Below are 16,344 nucleotides of genomic sequence, written 5' to 3' on the forward strand. Positions count from 1 at the left end.
TTAAAGGTATATTCAGTGATTTCACTCAAAAAACCTTAGGTTTCGTTTTTGGCTAGGAGCTAAGGTTTTTTGACCCCCAGGGGTTAACTGGGGACAGGGAGGAACTCCTTTTATGGTCAGCACACTATAGTAGAGGATTATCTCAACAAAACAAAATAAATAAGTGATATTTGAATTAAGTGAAATCACTTAATATACCTTTAATCAGACCAGTGTGTGTCCAGTGGAAACCTCGTATGAATCTGATCTCAGGTCAGAATGCGTACATCAGACCAGTGTGTGTCCAGTGGAAACCTCGTCTGAATCTGATCTCAGGTCAGAATGGGTTAACACATTTATTTATCTCTGCGTTTAGCTACTAAGAGGCTTTTCTTCCCACTATATCCATTAATATATTATGTATTGACTGTTATTGACTTTTTAGTAGTAGTAATGTTAGTTTAGTAGTTTTATAGTTACTGGGAGGCTTTATTATCATGACGGAAGCATTTATATTTTACTCAAGATCAGAGCTTCCGTTTTTCACTGACGAAAAGTAATGGTGTAATGTTAGGAAGGGACCAGTGGACAAGAGATCCACTATCATTTTACACTTGGTTGCATGGTGAAAATAGCAGATCTACAAGCTCACAACGCGTCACAATCAGCCATTGCGACGGTGGTTATTATCAGGTGTGTTCGGCAGATTCCAGAGAACAGTGTATGGGAAAATCATCAGTATGATGTCATCAGTGTGATGTCATCGGTGTGATGTCATCAGAAAGGTCATTGGATCACATTGAAGTCATCAGTCTGATGTCATCAGTGTGATGTCATCAGTGTGATGTCATCAGTGTGATGTCATCAGAAAGGTCAATGGATCACATTGATGTCATCAGCGTGATGTCATCAGTCTGATGTCATCAGTGTGATGTCATCAGTGTGATGTCATCAGAAAGGTCATTGGATCACATTGATGTCATCAGCGTGATGTCATCAGTGTGATGTCATCAGTGTGATGTCATCAGTGTGATGTCATCAGAAAGGTCAATGGATCACATTGAAGTCATCAGTCTGATGTCATCAGTGTGATGTCATCAGTGTGATGTCATCAGTGTGATGTCATCAGAAAGGTCAATGGATCACATTGATGTCATCAGCGTGATGTCATCAGTGTGATGTCATCAGTGTGATGTCATCAGTGTGATGTCATCAGAAAGGTCAATGGATCACATTGATGTCATCAGCGTGATGTCATCAGTCTGATGTCATCAGTGTGATGTCATCAGTGTGATGTCATCAGAAAGGTCATTGGATCACATTGATGTCATCAGCGTGATGTCATCAGTGTGATGTCATCAGTGTGATGTCATCAGTGTGATGTCATCAGAAAGGTCAATGGATCACATTGATGTCATCAGTCTGATGTCATCAGTGTGATATCATCAGTGTGATGTCATCAGTGTGATGTCATCAGCGTGATGTCATCAGTGTGATGTCATCAGTGTGATGTCATCAGAAAGGTCAATGGATCACATTGATGTCATCAGTGTGATGTCATCAGTGTGATGTCATCAGCGTGATGTCATCAGTCTGATGTCATCAGTGTGATGTCATCAGTGTGATGTCATCAGTGTGATGTCATCAGAAAGGTCAATGGATCACATTGAAGTCATCAGTCTGATGTCATCAGTGTGATGTCATCAGTGTGATGTCATCAGTGTGATGTCATCAGTGTGATGTCATCAGTGTGATGTCATCAGTGTGAGATGTACAACAGGGCTTATGTGTGTTTGCATGACAATCAATTTAAATAAAGTTATTATACAAAATGTTGCTTCTGTTTGTCCCTCGATGGGCCTTGGTGTTTGTATGTATTAATGTTAAGTTAATATTAAGTTCATTTAAAGCTATTTATTGAAGGTATAATTGGTCATGTTGTTCCCTCCCCCCTAGCCCCTGCGTGCGTGCGTGCGTGTGTGCGTGCATATCATGGTGAATAAAGGTAATAAGTGTTTTGGCGCCCCCTACAGGTGACCGTAGACATCACCACAGAGACGGATGGAGGCGGAGCCACCTCTGTTACCACGACAACCACTCACATCTCAAAGGTGTCTGTCTGTCTGTCTGTCTGTCTGTCTGTCTGTCTGTCTGTCTGTCTGTCTGTCTGTCTGTCTGTCTGTCTGTCTCTCTAACCTGTCTGCCTGTCTGTCGGTCTCTCTAACCTGTCTGCCTGTGTCTGTCTGTCTGTCTGTCTGTCTGTCTGTCTGTCTGTCTGTCTGTCTGTCTGTCTGTCTGTCTGTCTGTCTGTCTGTCTAACCTGTCTGTCTGCCTGCCTGTCTGTCTGTCTGTCAGGTGGTGAAGACAGGCTCGTCAGAGTCACGCGTGGAGAAGAGGATTGTAATAACTGCTGACTCAGAATCTGATCAGGATCAGGTACAAAAAATACAATATTTAATATGAACATAAAATCACACAATATTTAATATGAACATATAATCATACAATATTTAATATAACATATAATCATAATCACAATCATGTCCCCCCCCATTTTAGCCGATGAGACCGAAAATCTTAAAACGTGAATAACTCTTGATCTAAATCATTCCGTCCAATTCTAAGCAAAGATCCTGTGTCAGACGGCCCGCCGCGGTCCCGTCGCTAGTCGTGTCAGAATTAATCATATGTCCCGTTCTTACTAGGGCTGGATTTGTATAGTCGACTGATATATGAATACATTTGCTGTTAGTCGACTAATAGTCGACTGAACAGTCAGAATGTTCAAATGTGTTTATGTCCCCCACAGACCTAGTGGAATAATACAATATTTTTGTATATGTTTGTAAATATTGTATTTTTATATACAACATTTTGGGGTAAGAGGTGATGAACATCGACTAAGAGGTGGTCAGTCGACTGAGACCCGTTCCGATCGATTAGTCGACTATTCGACTAATCGAGGTCAGCCCTAGTTCTTACACATCTAGCTACTTCAGCCACATCCGGGATAACATCCGGTCTGTCGGTAAATGTGCTCCGCTGCTATAGATCGCGCTCTGATTTAACGGATTAAATAACCCTGGGCGTTCGGGTTGTTAATCAGACCAGTGTGTGTCCAGTGGAGACCTCGTATGAATCTGATCTCGGGTCAGAATGGGTTAATCAGACCAGTGTGTGTCCAGTGGAAACCTCGTATGAATCTGATCTCAGGTCAGAATGGGTTAATATGAAAACATAAACATAATATGTTAAAACATTTTTAGTAAGTAATGAATGCACTTTTATATCCTTGTCAGGTCTGTAGAATATATGATTTGAATTGAAGTTCATAACAATAACAATAATTATAGTGTTTTTGTTTACAGGGAACCGATGGGGCGTCGGCCTAACTGAACTTCCATCTTCATCATCATCGTCATCATCGTCATCAGCGTCCTCTCTCTCACCGCTCTCCACCGGGCGAGTCACACCGCTAACCGCTAATCCGCGCGGAGCCGCAGTGATGACATCATCACCACACTGGATGTTTCATAGTATTTATTGTTTATTAATGAGCCACTTAGAGCCTGTAAAACCTCACTGTGCTGCCCCCTGGTGGGTGGATGACTGACATTAGGACGATAATAACAGATGATTAGTCAGATCGAAGGTCACACGATGAGCGGTAGAACGGCGTCGCTGACGAACCGATCTGCGATTTTGGGAGGTTTTTCCTCCAGGAAGTGAAGCCGTTCTCCCTTTGAAGCGTTCCATCGCGGTCCGCGTCTTTGTTTTTTTATGGACCAATAGAAGTGACGTAGACTAACTTTAACCCATTAGGTCCAGGAAAGCATCTGTGTGGTTCTAGATGTTAAGTGTTATGGTACATAGGGTTACCCTATAAAACCCTGTGTTACGTAACCCGATACATAAAACTGTGTTATGTACCCGATACATAAAACCCTGTGTTATGTAACCCGATACATAAAACCCTGTGTTATGTAACCCGATACATAAAACCCTGTGTTATGTAACCCGATACATTAAACCCTGTGTTATGTAACCCGATACATAAAACCCTGTGTTATGTAACCCGATACATAAAACCCTGTGTTATGTAACCCGATACATAAAACCCTGTGTTATGTAACCCGATACATTAAACCCTGTGTTATGTAACCCGATACATAAAACCCTGTGTTATGTAACCCGATACATTAAACCCTGTGTTATGTAACCCGATACATTAAACCCTGTGTTATGTAACCCGATACATAAAACCCTGTGTTATGTAACCCGATACATTAAACCCTGTGTTATGTAACCCGATACATTAAACCCTGTGTTATGTAACCCGATACATAAAACCCTGTGTTATGTAACCCGATACATAAAACCCTGTGTTATGTAACCCGATACATAAAACCCTGTGTTATGTAACCCGATACATTAAACCCTGTGTTATGTAACCCGATACATTAAACCCTGTGTTATGTAACCCGATACATTAAACCCTGTGTTATGTAACCCGATACATAAAACCCTGTGTTATGTAACCCGATACATAAAACCCTGTGTTATGTAACCCGATACATAAAACCCTGTGTTATGTAACCCGATACATAAAACCCTGTGTTATGTAACCTGATACATAAACCCTGTGTTATGTAACCCGATACATAAAACCCTGTGTTATGTAACCCGATACATAAAACACGGGTTTTTCAGAAAAGCTTTTTTTTTACACACACAATGTTCGCGAACTGCATTTTTATAACGGGCCTCAGGTCTTAAATACATTATAACTGACCTCTATAAGTAAAATGAATTCCTGATAAAAAACATATTTAATAGTTATAGATTTGATGCTCTTAGGAAGTATCAATTTGTGAAAAACTATTTCTAAAATAGCCTAAATAAAACATTGAAGGTTTTTGTTTTGTGGTGCACAACCTGTTCACATTTTAGTTATAGAGGGAGATTGTAATGTATTCATTGTTATTAATTATAATTTATTAAGGCATATAATTGGAACCCAGAAAAGTAACGTCTCACCCGATGTTTAGAAAAGTAACGTCTCACCCGATGTTTAGAAAAGTGTTTCCAACGACATTGGGTGGAGAGAAACAAATGCTTACATCGTTTTCAGTTTAGTAAATTTAATTTGATTTTAAATGCTTAAAAAAACATTGTCTTTCTGTGGCAGTTTATGACCCTAACCCTAAACCTAACCCTGTGATACAGTAGCATTCTGACCCTAACCCTGTAGCATTCTGCTAACCGTATCTAATGATATTAATGCACTCTTCTTTCAGACGTTTATTTATTCTATAATGGTAAGAATGCTCTTCTTTCATAGAAGACTATTTAGGCATTATTTAATTTTCAGCGTTCATCTCAAGGTTGCTATGGAAACATCTGCGTATCGTTTGTTTACGTGTGTTACCGTTTTTGTTTTTTTTGTTTGTCGTTTTATTACGTTGGTTGTAAGTGACATAACCTGACTCCGCCAGATGGTGGCGCTACAAAAGTTCACAAGTTCCTCCTACCTTGATCTGGTCTCTCTCTCTCAAGCAGAAACGATGAACCGGAAGCAGCGGGACAAACATCTGAAATCTCCCTAATAATTTCGAGTTGTAGTCCTGTTAGGTTGTGTTTACATTAGAGTTGTAGTCCTGTTAGGTTGCGTTTACATGTGCACTGTGGCAGCGCTTCAATACTCGCGTTCATCCAGCCTCTAGCGGCCGCATACAGCCGCATATCGCTGATCCCGCCTCTAGCGGCCGCATATCGCTCCGATCAGCATTTTGATCGGAGTTCATCTTCTCTGCCCGAGAGGGACCATATCGGAGCAGGAGGAGTGACTCACTACTGCCCCCAGCTGGCGGAATCAGGTTATAAGTGACGTACCTCACATCCAACACTCAGGTAAAAACACAGAAAAGAATCGACCAACGACCAGGCTCGTTTTTTTCCGCCCTTCCTCGACTTTTAGTAAACAGCCTATCAGAAACCAGGTGAACCAGCAGCCTATTAAACCGCTTGTTGTAAAGTTTGGAACTGAAAAGAAATCGTATCTATTATGAGATGTTTTCTTTGTTTTATAGAAAGTTATTTTTTTTATAGTGTTTGTATCAAAGGAGGGTTTTGAAGTTCTTCGTAAATAATTTTATCCTGAGCAGGTTTTAAAAATATCGTTTTGTTTTTGCTTTTACACCGAAGCTTTGATTTTTCTTTTGTCTTTATCATATGGCGAACATATCCGATCTAAGCTTTAGATCGGATATAGTTTGTCCAGATGAACATATCCGATCTTTTGATCGGATCCTACTTTTTGTTCATGTTATTATCATCTAAATTGCATCGTTTTGCCAATTATTTGGGGACCCGCTTGCAACGTCGTCACGGCCCACCAGGGGGCGCCCCGGCCGTGGTCACAGGTTGAGAATCGCTGTCCTACACGACACCCCGTCCCCTTACACACTTTATCGCAAAAACTAAACGGCCAACCGCGTGCTTCCCGCTGCGCTGCGTTTTAGCCTGATTTGCATGTTTTTCTTATGAAGTTTTTTTTCTTTTCTTTAGTTTTAATTGCGATGTTTTTTGTTACGAACTTACAACCGCAGACCTCGTTATGTTGACGTGTGTCGATCGTGATCCATCCCAGAGTTTGTTTGAATTGTGCTCTTTTTGTCTGGGTGTCACAAAGTCACCATTTAACCACGAGTGGAAAAAAGGAAAATAGATCTATTTAGAATAGATCTATTTAGATCTATTTGGTTGAAGGGCAGAGATAACAGATCTATTTAGATCTCTTTAGATTTATTTGGGGTGCATACCTTGGTTAGACATACTAACAGTCCGACAACACTGGATCACGAGCGTGCGGCAGGTTACAACTAATCTGTGGCAGGTTAAAACTAACCCGTGGCAGGTTAAAACTAACCTGTGGCAGGTTACAACCAACCCGTGGCAGGTTACAACCAACCCGTGGCAGGTTACAACCAACCCGTGGCAGGTTACAACTAACCCGTGGCAGGTTACAATTAACCCGTGGCTTCCTGTCAGCTTAGGGTTGGGTATTGGGTAGTTTGTCAGACTCTTGACTGTAGGACTGTAAAGGCTCATACATAGTGTGGACTTTCGGTGGTGGGGTGACCGCCGAACTAACACATGACGTCACTGAGCCGTGGTGAAGAGCAAACCACCGCCACCGCTCCAGCCCTTCTCTCTGTTTTTACTCACCACCGCTCAACGTTATTTCAGCTCCGGTGGTCGGCTCACCACCGGAGCGGTGGTCACCTCACCACCGGAGCGGTGGTCACCTTACCACCGGAGCGGTGGTCACCTCACCACCGGAGCGGTGGTCAGCTCACCACCGGAGCGGTGGTCAGCTCACCACCGGAGCGGTGGTCAGCTCACCACCGGAGCGGTGGTCAGCTCACCACCGGAGCGGTGGTCAGCTCACCACCGGAGCGGTGGTCAGCTCACCACCGGAGCGGTGGTCACCTCACCACCGGAGCGGTGGGCACCTCACCACCGACAATCCAGACTATGAATAGGCCTTAAGTCTGCCGGACCAAACACATCCGATATATTTAGTGGCACGGCGGATATAGCCCGTCTGTTGCCGTCTCTGTCGCCAGACGTCTAGTTTAACGGGAAGCAACAGAGTCGAAGGCAGCTTTTCTTTGCCTCTTTGTCTTGTAGGCACACCACGTTTTCTTTAGCATTAATGTCTTTAAAGGCAGACTATGTAACGTTTTCTCTGTGTTTACGTAAACATTCCCTCTATAGCAATCAGCCGCTGCAGTAGTGTGGTGGTGTTTACATACTGCTGCCCTCTACTGGTGTGGTGGTGTTTACCGGTAGAATGGCATTGCCCTTTCGCAGTTTAATATTTTAGTGTTTTCAATGTTTGTTTTGGTAGACACAGGGACGTATTTGGGGGCGTTAACCTTTTGATAGCTTCCAGCCAATAACAACACGAGGGGGGCGTGTACAAATAGCTCCAGCCCTGAGTCCTTGTTTACAAACAAAGATGGAAAGTTTTTGTAGTACACCTTTAAAATGCCCATAACATTTCTGTCTGTAAAGTATAGGAACTGATGATGTGATTGGCTGGTGGGTTCAGGCTCCTCCCACCAGACATGTACACATCATTAAAGGTGCAATCCGCTCTGTTTCATGGTGCTGTGGAGAAAAGGGGTGGTGAAAATGGGGGGGGCATCCATGAAATATGTATGTTAGGATTATTCATGTGTTTTGGTGTGGATTTCTCCTTTAAAATGATGATGAGGGACGCACGGACTCTGTCAAAATGATTTAACCACTTAAACGCCAGGATCCGTATTCTGGGGAAAACCATTGCGGAAAATAGCTGATCGACAAGATCAACAACAAGCTGACGCGCCTGGCCGCAGAGCGCTTGTTGATCTGCTATTTTCACCGAAGATATTTAATGCAGAGTTAAGAAGTGAAAAGTTACTTGTGTGAAGCCCTGAGGGTCTCCAAAATTACACAATACATTTAATTATTATGAAAAGAAGAAGTGTGTCTGCAGCTTCACCAACATTTAGGCTCCGTCGCAGAATTTTCCGATATTCACCGATACCGGCAGATACTGTCCGATATATCGGTGCGTCCCTCATGAGGAGCATTTTAGACGCATGTTTCATGTTCGGTAGATGTTTTTATTAATTTTTTATTTAGTTATTGACCCCCCCCATGTGAAGCTTTTGCTACGGTATAGGCCGCAGGGACCAGCCCCCATTTGTAACAACAACGTAGACTTTTACACAAAGAAAAACTCTAGTTTTTAGAACTTTTGGAAAATATTGATGCTTTGTGTCTGATCCCTGTCTTTTTATGAAAAATAAAACATTGGAAACAAACCACTGAGCACGATCTCTGTGTGTGCGCGCGTGTGTCCAATTCACTCATTAATCAGACCAGTGTGTGTCCAGTGGAAACCTCGTATGAATCTGATCTCAGGTCAGAATGGGTTAATCAGACCAGTGTGTGTCCAGTGGAAACCTCGTATGAATCTGATCTCAGGTCAGAATGGGTTCATCAGACCAGTGTGTGTGTCCAGTGGAAACCTCGTATGAATCTGATCTCAGGTCAGAATGGGTTAAAAGGGATCAGAATAATATAGTGCTGATTAAAGGTGTCATATTGTCTATCTAGGCTGTCGTGCCGACATGAACTTTTCTGGAAAACAAAAAAACATTGTCCATAATATAAATATAATAGAATACTGTGTAAGTACTGCCTCACGTGACTTTATCCCATTCTGACCTGAGATCAGATTCATACGAGGTTTCCACTGGACACACACTGGTCTGATGAACCCATTCTGACCCGAGATCAGATTCATACGAGGTTTCCACTAGACACACACTGCTCTGATGAACCCATTCTGACCCGAGATCAGATTCATACGAGGTTTCCACTGGACACACACTGGTCTGATGAACCCATTCTGACCTGAGATCAGATTCTAAAAATGTCAGTCGTTCTTCGATTTTTCAAAAATAGCAGACCTACAAGCTCGTAGCGCGCCACCGAGTGGCGCGCTACGAGCTTGTAGATTTGCTATTTTTCAATAGCTAAAGCATAACACCAAAATGGGTTCCCGTTCAGAATGGGTTATACATGCATACAACACAGTACTGCCTCATCACAGGTGACTTTATACATGATACTACTCTGAGAATATGAATGAAGGTTTGTGATGTCACGATGTCATTGGTTTCTACAGACACTATTTCAGCCCGAAAAGCCAATGGGGAAACGACTGCGACTATACTTTATCATCAATTAAAACACACGTTGGACGATAATTACAAAAAAAATGCATTATCATAAAGTATGAAAGACATAAAACTAGTCTACCCCATGGTGGGCTGGGAGGTTATTGCAAGTGTATAAATAAACAAATAAATAATAAATAAATGTGCTCTGAAATGCACGCTATATGTTTGTTTATCTGTTGAGTGAGATAGATTATCCTCCTGATTTGTGTCTCTGAAAAAAAGTAATATTAGTGTTATGAATGGTGGGTAATGTGACGATTGGGTCCAGTGTTTAGTTCAGTGACTGTGGCGGGCCTAAAGAACAGATCGTTCACGCTTCCATCACAACTACTAAACTACAAACTGTTTCTGCTCTTGTAAATTATGTGGTTCTCAAAGTGGGGTCCCTAAGGGTCATTGAGGGAGTTCCAGGTGGTCCCTATAGCTAAATTTAGAGATAGTTTACAACCAAATGGACCCTTATGGGTCTGTAACTCAGAGCGTACAAAAGAGAGCTCCATTTGTACACTCAATTAACATTGATTTTACAATATAAATGGGGGGTCCCAGAGGTAGAAATGCTATTAAATGGGGGGGTCTGTAACCTAATGCATGTCAAACTGGGGGTCCTTGAACTTAACCCATTCTGACCGGGCACCCATTTTGGTGTTGGCATCATGTTATGCTTTAGCTATTGAAAAATAGCAGATCTACAAGCTCATATCGCGCCACCGAGTGGCGCGATACGAGCTTGTAGGTCTGCTATTTTTGAAAAATCGAAGAGCGACTGACATTTTTAGATTCTGATCTCAGGTCAGAATGGGTTCATCAGACCAGTGTGTGTCCGGCGGAAACCTCGTATGAATCTGATCTCAGGTCAGAATGGGTTAAAATGGTTGATAATCACTTCTCAACCGTAAAAATGGAATTATAGCGCTCCCTGGCATATCATATCTATAAGCATATAGGAAAAAACAAGGACCTATATGTCTAAACAATAAAATATCAAAAAATAATTCCTACATTGAAACTATAGAAAACTAGAATGCCAGGTAAACAAATGAACCTGTCTAAATTACATTTTAACCTTTGCATCATAGGCTACCGCCTGGTAGTCAAGGCTAGGTCAAGTGCAGTAGAGTAGAGTAGACTACTGCCGCTAGGCATACACACACACACACACACAGTACGCAGTGCCTCTCTCCGGTGGAGGCCGGGTTCTACCACTCTGAGGTGTCTGAGGCTAAGCTTTAACTCTCTGGCGTCTCAGAGGCTATAATCGCTCAGCCCGGTCAGCAACAAAAGAGTGGTACAGCTGGCCTCGGCCTCCTCCCTCAGGATCTGGGTTAGGGTTTGGCTAAGCTCTACCACTCTGGCATTGGAGTCTGAGCTTTAAGTCTCTGAGGTTTACTAACGTCTACGTCTCTGAGGTCCACTAACGTCTCTACGTCTCTGAGGTCCACTAACGTCTCTGAGGTCCACTAACGTCTCTACGTCTCTGAGGTCCACTAACGTCTCTGAGGTCCACTAACGTCTCTACGTCTCTGAGGTCCACTAACGTCTCTGAGGTCCACTAACGTCTCTACGTCTCTGAGGTCCACTAACGTCTCTGAGGTCCACTAACGTCTCTACGTCTCTGAGGTCCACTAAAGTCTCTACGTCTCTGAGGTCCACTAACGTCTCTACGACTCTGGCATCTCGGAGGCTAACGTCTCTATATCTCGGAGGCTAATGTCTCTACCTCTCCGGGGTCTCGGTACCAGCGGTACAGCTGGCCTCGGCCTCCTCCCTCAGGATCTGGCTATAAAGCTCTACGTCTCTGGAGGCCAACTAACGTCTCTACCTCTCTGGCATCTCGGGGGCCAGCCGGTCGGCCCGGTCGGAGGCGAAGGAGCGGTACAGCTGCTCCTTGGCCTCGGCCTCCTCCCTCAGGATCTGCGTCTGCTTGAACTCCTGCTCCGCCAGGTACTTGGTCACCTGCTCCTCCTCGCGGCGCCTCTCGCGGCTCTCCTTGTCCAGCTGCAGCGCGGCCAGCTTGTGGAAGACGCGGTCGCGCGCCGCCTGCGACTCGCGGGACTTCTCGGCCTCGCGGTCGCGCCACAGCCGCACGCGCTCCTCCTGCGCGGCCACGAAGCAGCGCCGCTGCTCCTCCTCCTGCCGCTGCTCGGCGCGCTGCCGCTCGCGGATGCGCCGCTTCATGTCCAGCTGCGCCTCGCGCTCCTTCATCACCTCGGTGAGCAGCAGGGCGCTGTAGAGGCGCCGCGCGCCCTCGTTGGGGCCGAACGTGTTGGCCTCGCGCGCCGCCTCCTCCAGGTCGAACAGCCTCCGCTCCTCCTCCATGGCCTCCTGGAGGTGCTTGGCCTGCAGCGAGGCGCGCGCCGTGGCCAGAGCCTCCATCTGCTCCTCGTCCAGACCCTCCTCCTCGTCCTCCTCTTCCACGGCGTTGCGTCGTTGTCGTTCCTCCTTCTCGTTATTGGCTCCTTGGAGCTTGGCGCCCTCCGCCTGATAGGCTCCTGGCTGGTGGAGCTGGGCGTGCTCCTTCTCCTCATTGGCCTCCTCGTCGGGGAGATATCTGGCCTCCTCTCCGTCGCCCCTCCTCGCTCGCTCTCCGCTCTCCTCCTCGTCGTCGGCCCAGCGGACGCTCCTCTTCAGCCGGGGGTCGGAGGAGGAGGAGGAGGAAGAGGAGGCCTTCCTCTCCCTGAGGCAGGGCGGCTGCTGATTGGACCTCTGCTGGGGGGCGGAGTCTCTCTGCTGGTAGGCGTGGTCTCTCTGTTGGGGGGCGGGGTCTCTCCTGGCGCCTCTGGCGCTCAGCCTCTTGGGACGGCTGTAGAGGCGGAGCCACTCTGCTTTTGACAGGATGTTGACGTGGCCCGTGTCGTCTGTGTTGGTCTCGTGCGTTCGCATGGCGGCTGTAGTGGCCAGACGTTGTTCTCGCTAGCGATGAAACTAGTTTTATACGATTTGTTTGCGCTATGAGTAAAACTAGGCTAGCTTTTTGCTATGTGTTCACGCTAGAAATAAGGCTATGCCAGCTTTATGCTACGTGTTCACTCTATAATTACAATAAAACTAATGCTAAAATTACAATAAGACTATGTATGCTAGCTTTATGCTATGAGGCGATTCTCACGCTACGATTAAATCTTTAGCTTTGCACTGTGAGCCGTGGAATGAGGTTTGGCTCTCGTGACTCGTTCGATATATAGGTTGCTAATGACGTCACCAACCTCGTCACTAAAGGCTGATTTGATTGGACGACTGAGGATGGAAATAAAGGTGACCTTGGGATACATCACTGAGGATACGTCCCAGGTGACCTTTATTAGCTAGGGACAATTAGCTAAATGTGTGGCAAATCTGCAAAGAAAATGCTTACCACTAGCTTTCTTCACAGATGTGTTCATAAAGGTGTCTAATATACATTTGTTCCAACCCAACTCCCTTGGGAAACTTTGTGACAGCTGCTGAAAGTTGGGGTACCATTGAACAACCAATATAAGGAAACATTTTCCAAATTTCTTTCTACTTTAAGTTGCATGTGACTAGGGGGTTTTCATGATTCTGAATCCATTGCAACAATTAGTTCTTCGCCTAAAAATGGCCGTAGCCGTCATCACAAATGTGTTGAGGTCAGCACACTTGGGCACATTTGGGTCTCTCACAAAGCTGTACCTCCTCCAACTGTATATACTTTATGTTTACACAATACTGTACCTACAACTGTATATACTTTATGTTTACACAATACTGTACCTCCAACTGTATATACTTTATGTTTACACAATACTGTACCTCCAACTTTATATACTTTATGTTTACACAATACTGTACCTCCAACTGTATATACTTTATGTTTACACAATGCTGTACCTCAAACTGTATATACTTTATGTTTACACAATGCTGTACCTCCTCCAACTGTATATACTTTATGTTTACACAATACTGTACCTCCAACTGTATATACTTTATGTTTACACAATGCTGTACCTCCTCCTCCAACTGTATATACTTTATGTTTACACAATGCTGTACCCTCATATACTTTCCCCATTTTACTATTATATTTCGACACTTGTCCTGTCATGGGCGGTCTTGATATCGGAAGGTCGCTAGTTCGTATCCCCGGACTGGCACGTTAAAATTAACACCGCTGAAGTGCCCTTGAGCAAGGCATTGAACCCCTACAATGAAATGTTCTATGAGCAGGGCCTGGCTGTAAACAAGTTCTTGAGCTTAGTCCAGTTACCCTGGGTAAACATAGCCGCAATTTGCAACTCTAGATTTTTTTATAATGGGATGAATCTAGAGTTGCAACAAGCTCCATCCGCTTCCTATTCATAATTTTTGGTTTGTGATCTGCTTGTCTTAATGACGTTAAACTCACCAACATTGCAGCTGCAGTCCAAGCTTGAATTATCCTCTTTCAATCTGCCGAGCTTGTTTTTCATAAAAATCCACCGTAGACATGTTATGAGCTACTTTCTGTCAAGACATCCTCTGCTTGTGATTCTTTTTCTAAGTGTTGCAGTTTGGAAGCACTCGTTTCTGTTAACGGGTCGCGCTGCTGCCTCCTGCATTATGTGCAAATTCGAAACAGGTGGAACGCAGGGCCGTTCAGTGACGTACGACGAGTGCTTCCAAACTCCAGCACTTAGAAAAAGAATCACTTGCAGAGGATGTCTTGACAGAAAGTAGCTCATAACATCTCTACGGTGGATTTTTATGAAAAACAAGCTCGGCAGATTGAAAGAGGATAATTCAAGCTTGGACTACAGCTGCAATGTTGGTGAGTTTAACGTTGTTTAAGAGAAGCAGATCACAAACCAAAAATGTTGAATAGGAAGTGGATGGAGCTTGTTGCAACTCTAGATTCATCCCATTATAAAAAAAATCTAGAGTTGCCAATTGCGGCTAGGGTAAACATAGTAACTTTGCTTTGGGTTTTGTTTTCTCATGCCAATAATGATTTGATTTGCATGCATCCTCCCCTCCGCTAGGCGGCAGCACCGTGGGAGGAACAGCAGTCGATCTGCCTACAATAAACAACACGAGTATATGGTTTCACAGGAAGAGTTGGTGTTGCCATGTCCGCCTGTTATAAGCCATATCTTACAACTATGTTTATAAGTAAGTGTTTTCCTGTAATAAATAAATACAGCTAGTATTGTGTTGTATTAGTATTATATAAACACATGTAGTTGTGTTGTATTAGTATAATAATATGCTCAACCAGTGGTCCGGGGACCACCAGTGGTCCTTGAGACTGAGGGGGTTCCAGGTGGTCCCCAAATGGACCCTTAATAGATCTTTAACTCTTGAGAGTGTTAAATGAAACCAAATGGACCTTTGCAGTGTTTTCCGTTTAAAGTTGTTTATTAGTGTGGTTGCTGTAAAAAGGGAAACCACACTATTGTAATTTATTAAATTCATGTAAACATACATTTTTATCTCGTTTTCACAGCCCGGGTTGCTTGTTTCCGCCAAACGTGGCAACCCCGGGGCAGCAGAGCAACAGCAGCAGATGAAACAACAACAGAAAATAACAGAGTCATAAATGAAACACAACTCTTTATTCTTCACATAAACTCTTTGTTTTTTAAACCTTCCGCCGATTTAAAGCTCCGTTCTGTCGTGTTTACGGTATTATCAGATCTATAGAACACATGGATTAAACGTGGAGATGTAACAACGGAGGGAAAATCACCGAGTGTTTTTTTTTTATCTCCGTGTGTCCAGTTTGAAAGCAGGTAAGAGACATCTTTAGTTATAGGCTATAAATGATTTATATAATCAATACATTTTTTATAAAACTGTACAATAATAATATACGCTTCAGGGGGCTCAAGGCAACAGATCTACAAGCTCACAGACGGCCTTGTTGTATAACTTTTAGGTCTGTTATTATAGGTCTTTGTTTAACCGTTAGTGTTGTCCGTTACTTTATCTCTCAGTTTATTCATTTAAAAGAGTCAAAACACACATTTAAGTTGTTGTTTTGACCAAACAGCCTTTAGGCTGTTATGATGCCTTTACAACAAAGTTGTTAGTTAGTTAATCACATTATAAATGTCATCAATTGTGCTGATTAGTGATTAGACAGAGTTTTGTCAGAGCAGTAGCATTATTAGCTTATAGGAATGGAACACAAAGTTCTATCAGTTATTATGATGTCTCTCTGCATTCTATGATCCTATAGTTTACTGTCTCTCTGCATTGAGTGCATTCTATGATCCTATAGTTTACTGTCTCTCTGCATTCTATGATCCTGTAGTTTACTGTCTCTCTGCATTCTATGATCCTATAGTTTACTGTCTCTCTGCATTCTATGATCCTGTAGTTTACTGTCTCTCTGCATTCTATGATCCTGTAGTTTACTGTCTCTCTGCATTCTATGATCCTATAGTTTACTGTCTCTCTGCATTCTATGATCCTATAGTTTACTGTCTCTCTGCATTCTATGATCCTATAGTTTACTGTCTCTCTGCATTATATGATCCTGTAGTTTACTGTCTCTCTGCATTCTATGATCCTATAGTTTACTGTCTCTCTGCATTCTATGATCCTATAGTTTACTGTCTCTCTG

At 43.6% G+C, this 16,344-nt stretch overlaps 1 protein-coding gene and 1 long non-coding RNA gene across 2 annotated transcripts in view; both read left to right on the forward strand.

The window, feature by feature from the left end:
- The window catches only part of LOC310856131 (uncharacterized protein), a 113,542-nt gene extending 109,574 nt beyond the window's left edge, over positions 1-3,968 (forward strand). Inside the window, exons 30-32 of the mRNA XM_083761370.1 lie at positions 2,013-2,090; positions 2,335-2,415; positions 3,348-3,968. Coding sequence (XP_083617496.1) covers positions 2,013-2,090; positions 2,335-2,415; positions 3,348-3,371 — 183 coding nt within the window. The 3' untranslated portion in view covers positions 3,372-3,968. The remainder of the gene's footprint in view (positions 1-2,012; positions 2,091-2,334; positions 2,416-3,347) is intronic.
- Positions 3,969-7,535: 3,567 nt separating this feature from the next.
- Positions 7,536-8,862, forward strand: LOC310855387. The gene is made up of 2 exons (XR_014568993.1): positions 7,536-7,988; positions 8,163-8,862. It is a non-coding gene; the product is annotated as an uncharacterized lncRNA (long non-coding RNA).
- The last annotated feature ends 7,482 nt before the right edge of the window (positions 8,863-16,344 follow it).

The sequence above is a fragment of the Protomyctophum parallelum genome (genome assembly GCF_964188405.1).
Source record: "Protomyctophum parallelum genome assembly, chromosome: 3".
Taxonomy (NCBI): Eukaryota; Metazoa; Chordata; class Actinopteri; order Myctophiformes; family Myctophidae; genus Protomyctophum; species Protomyctophum parallelum.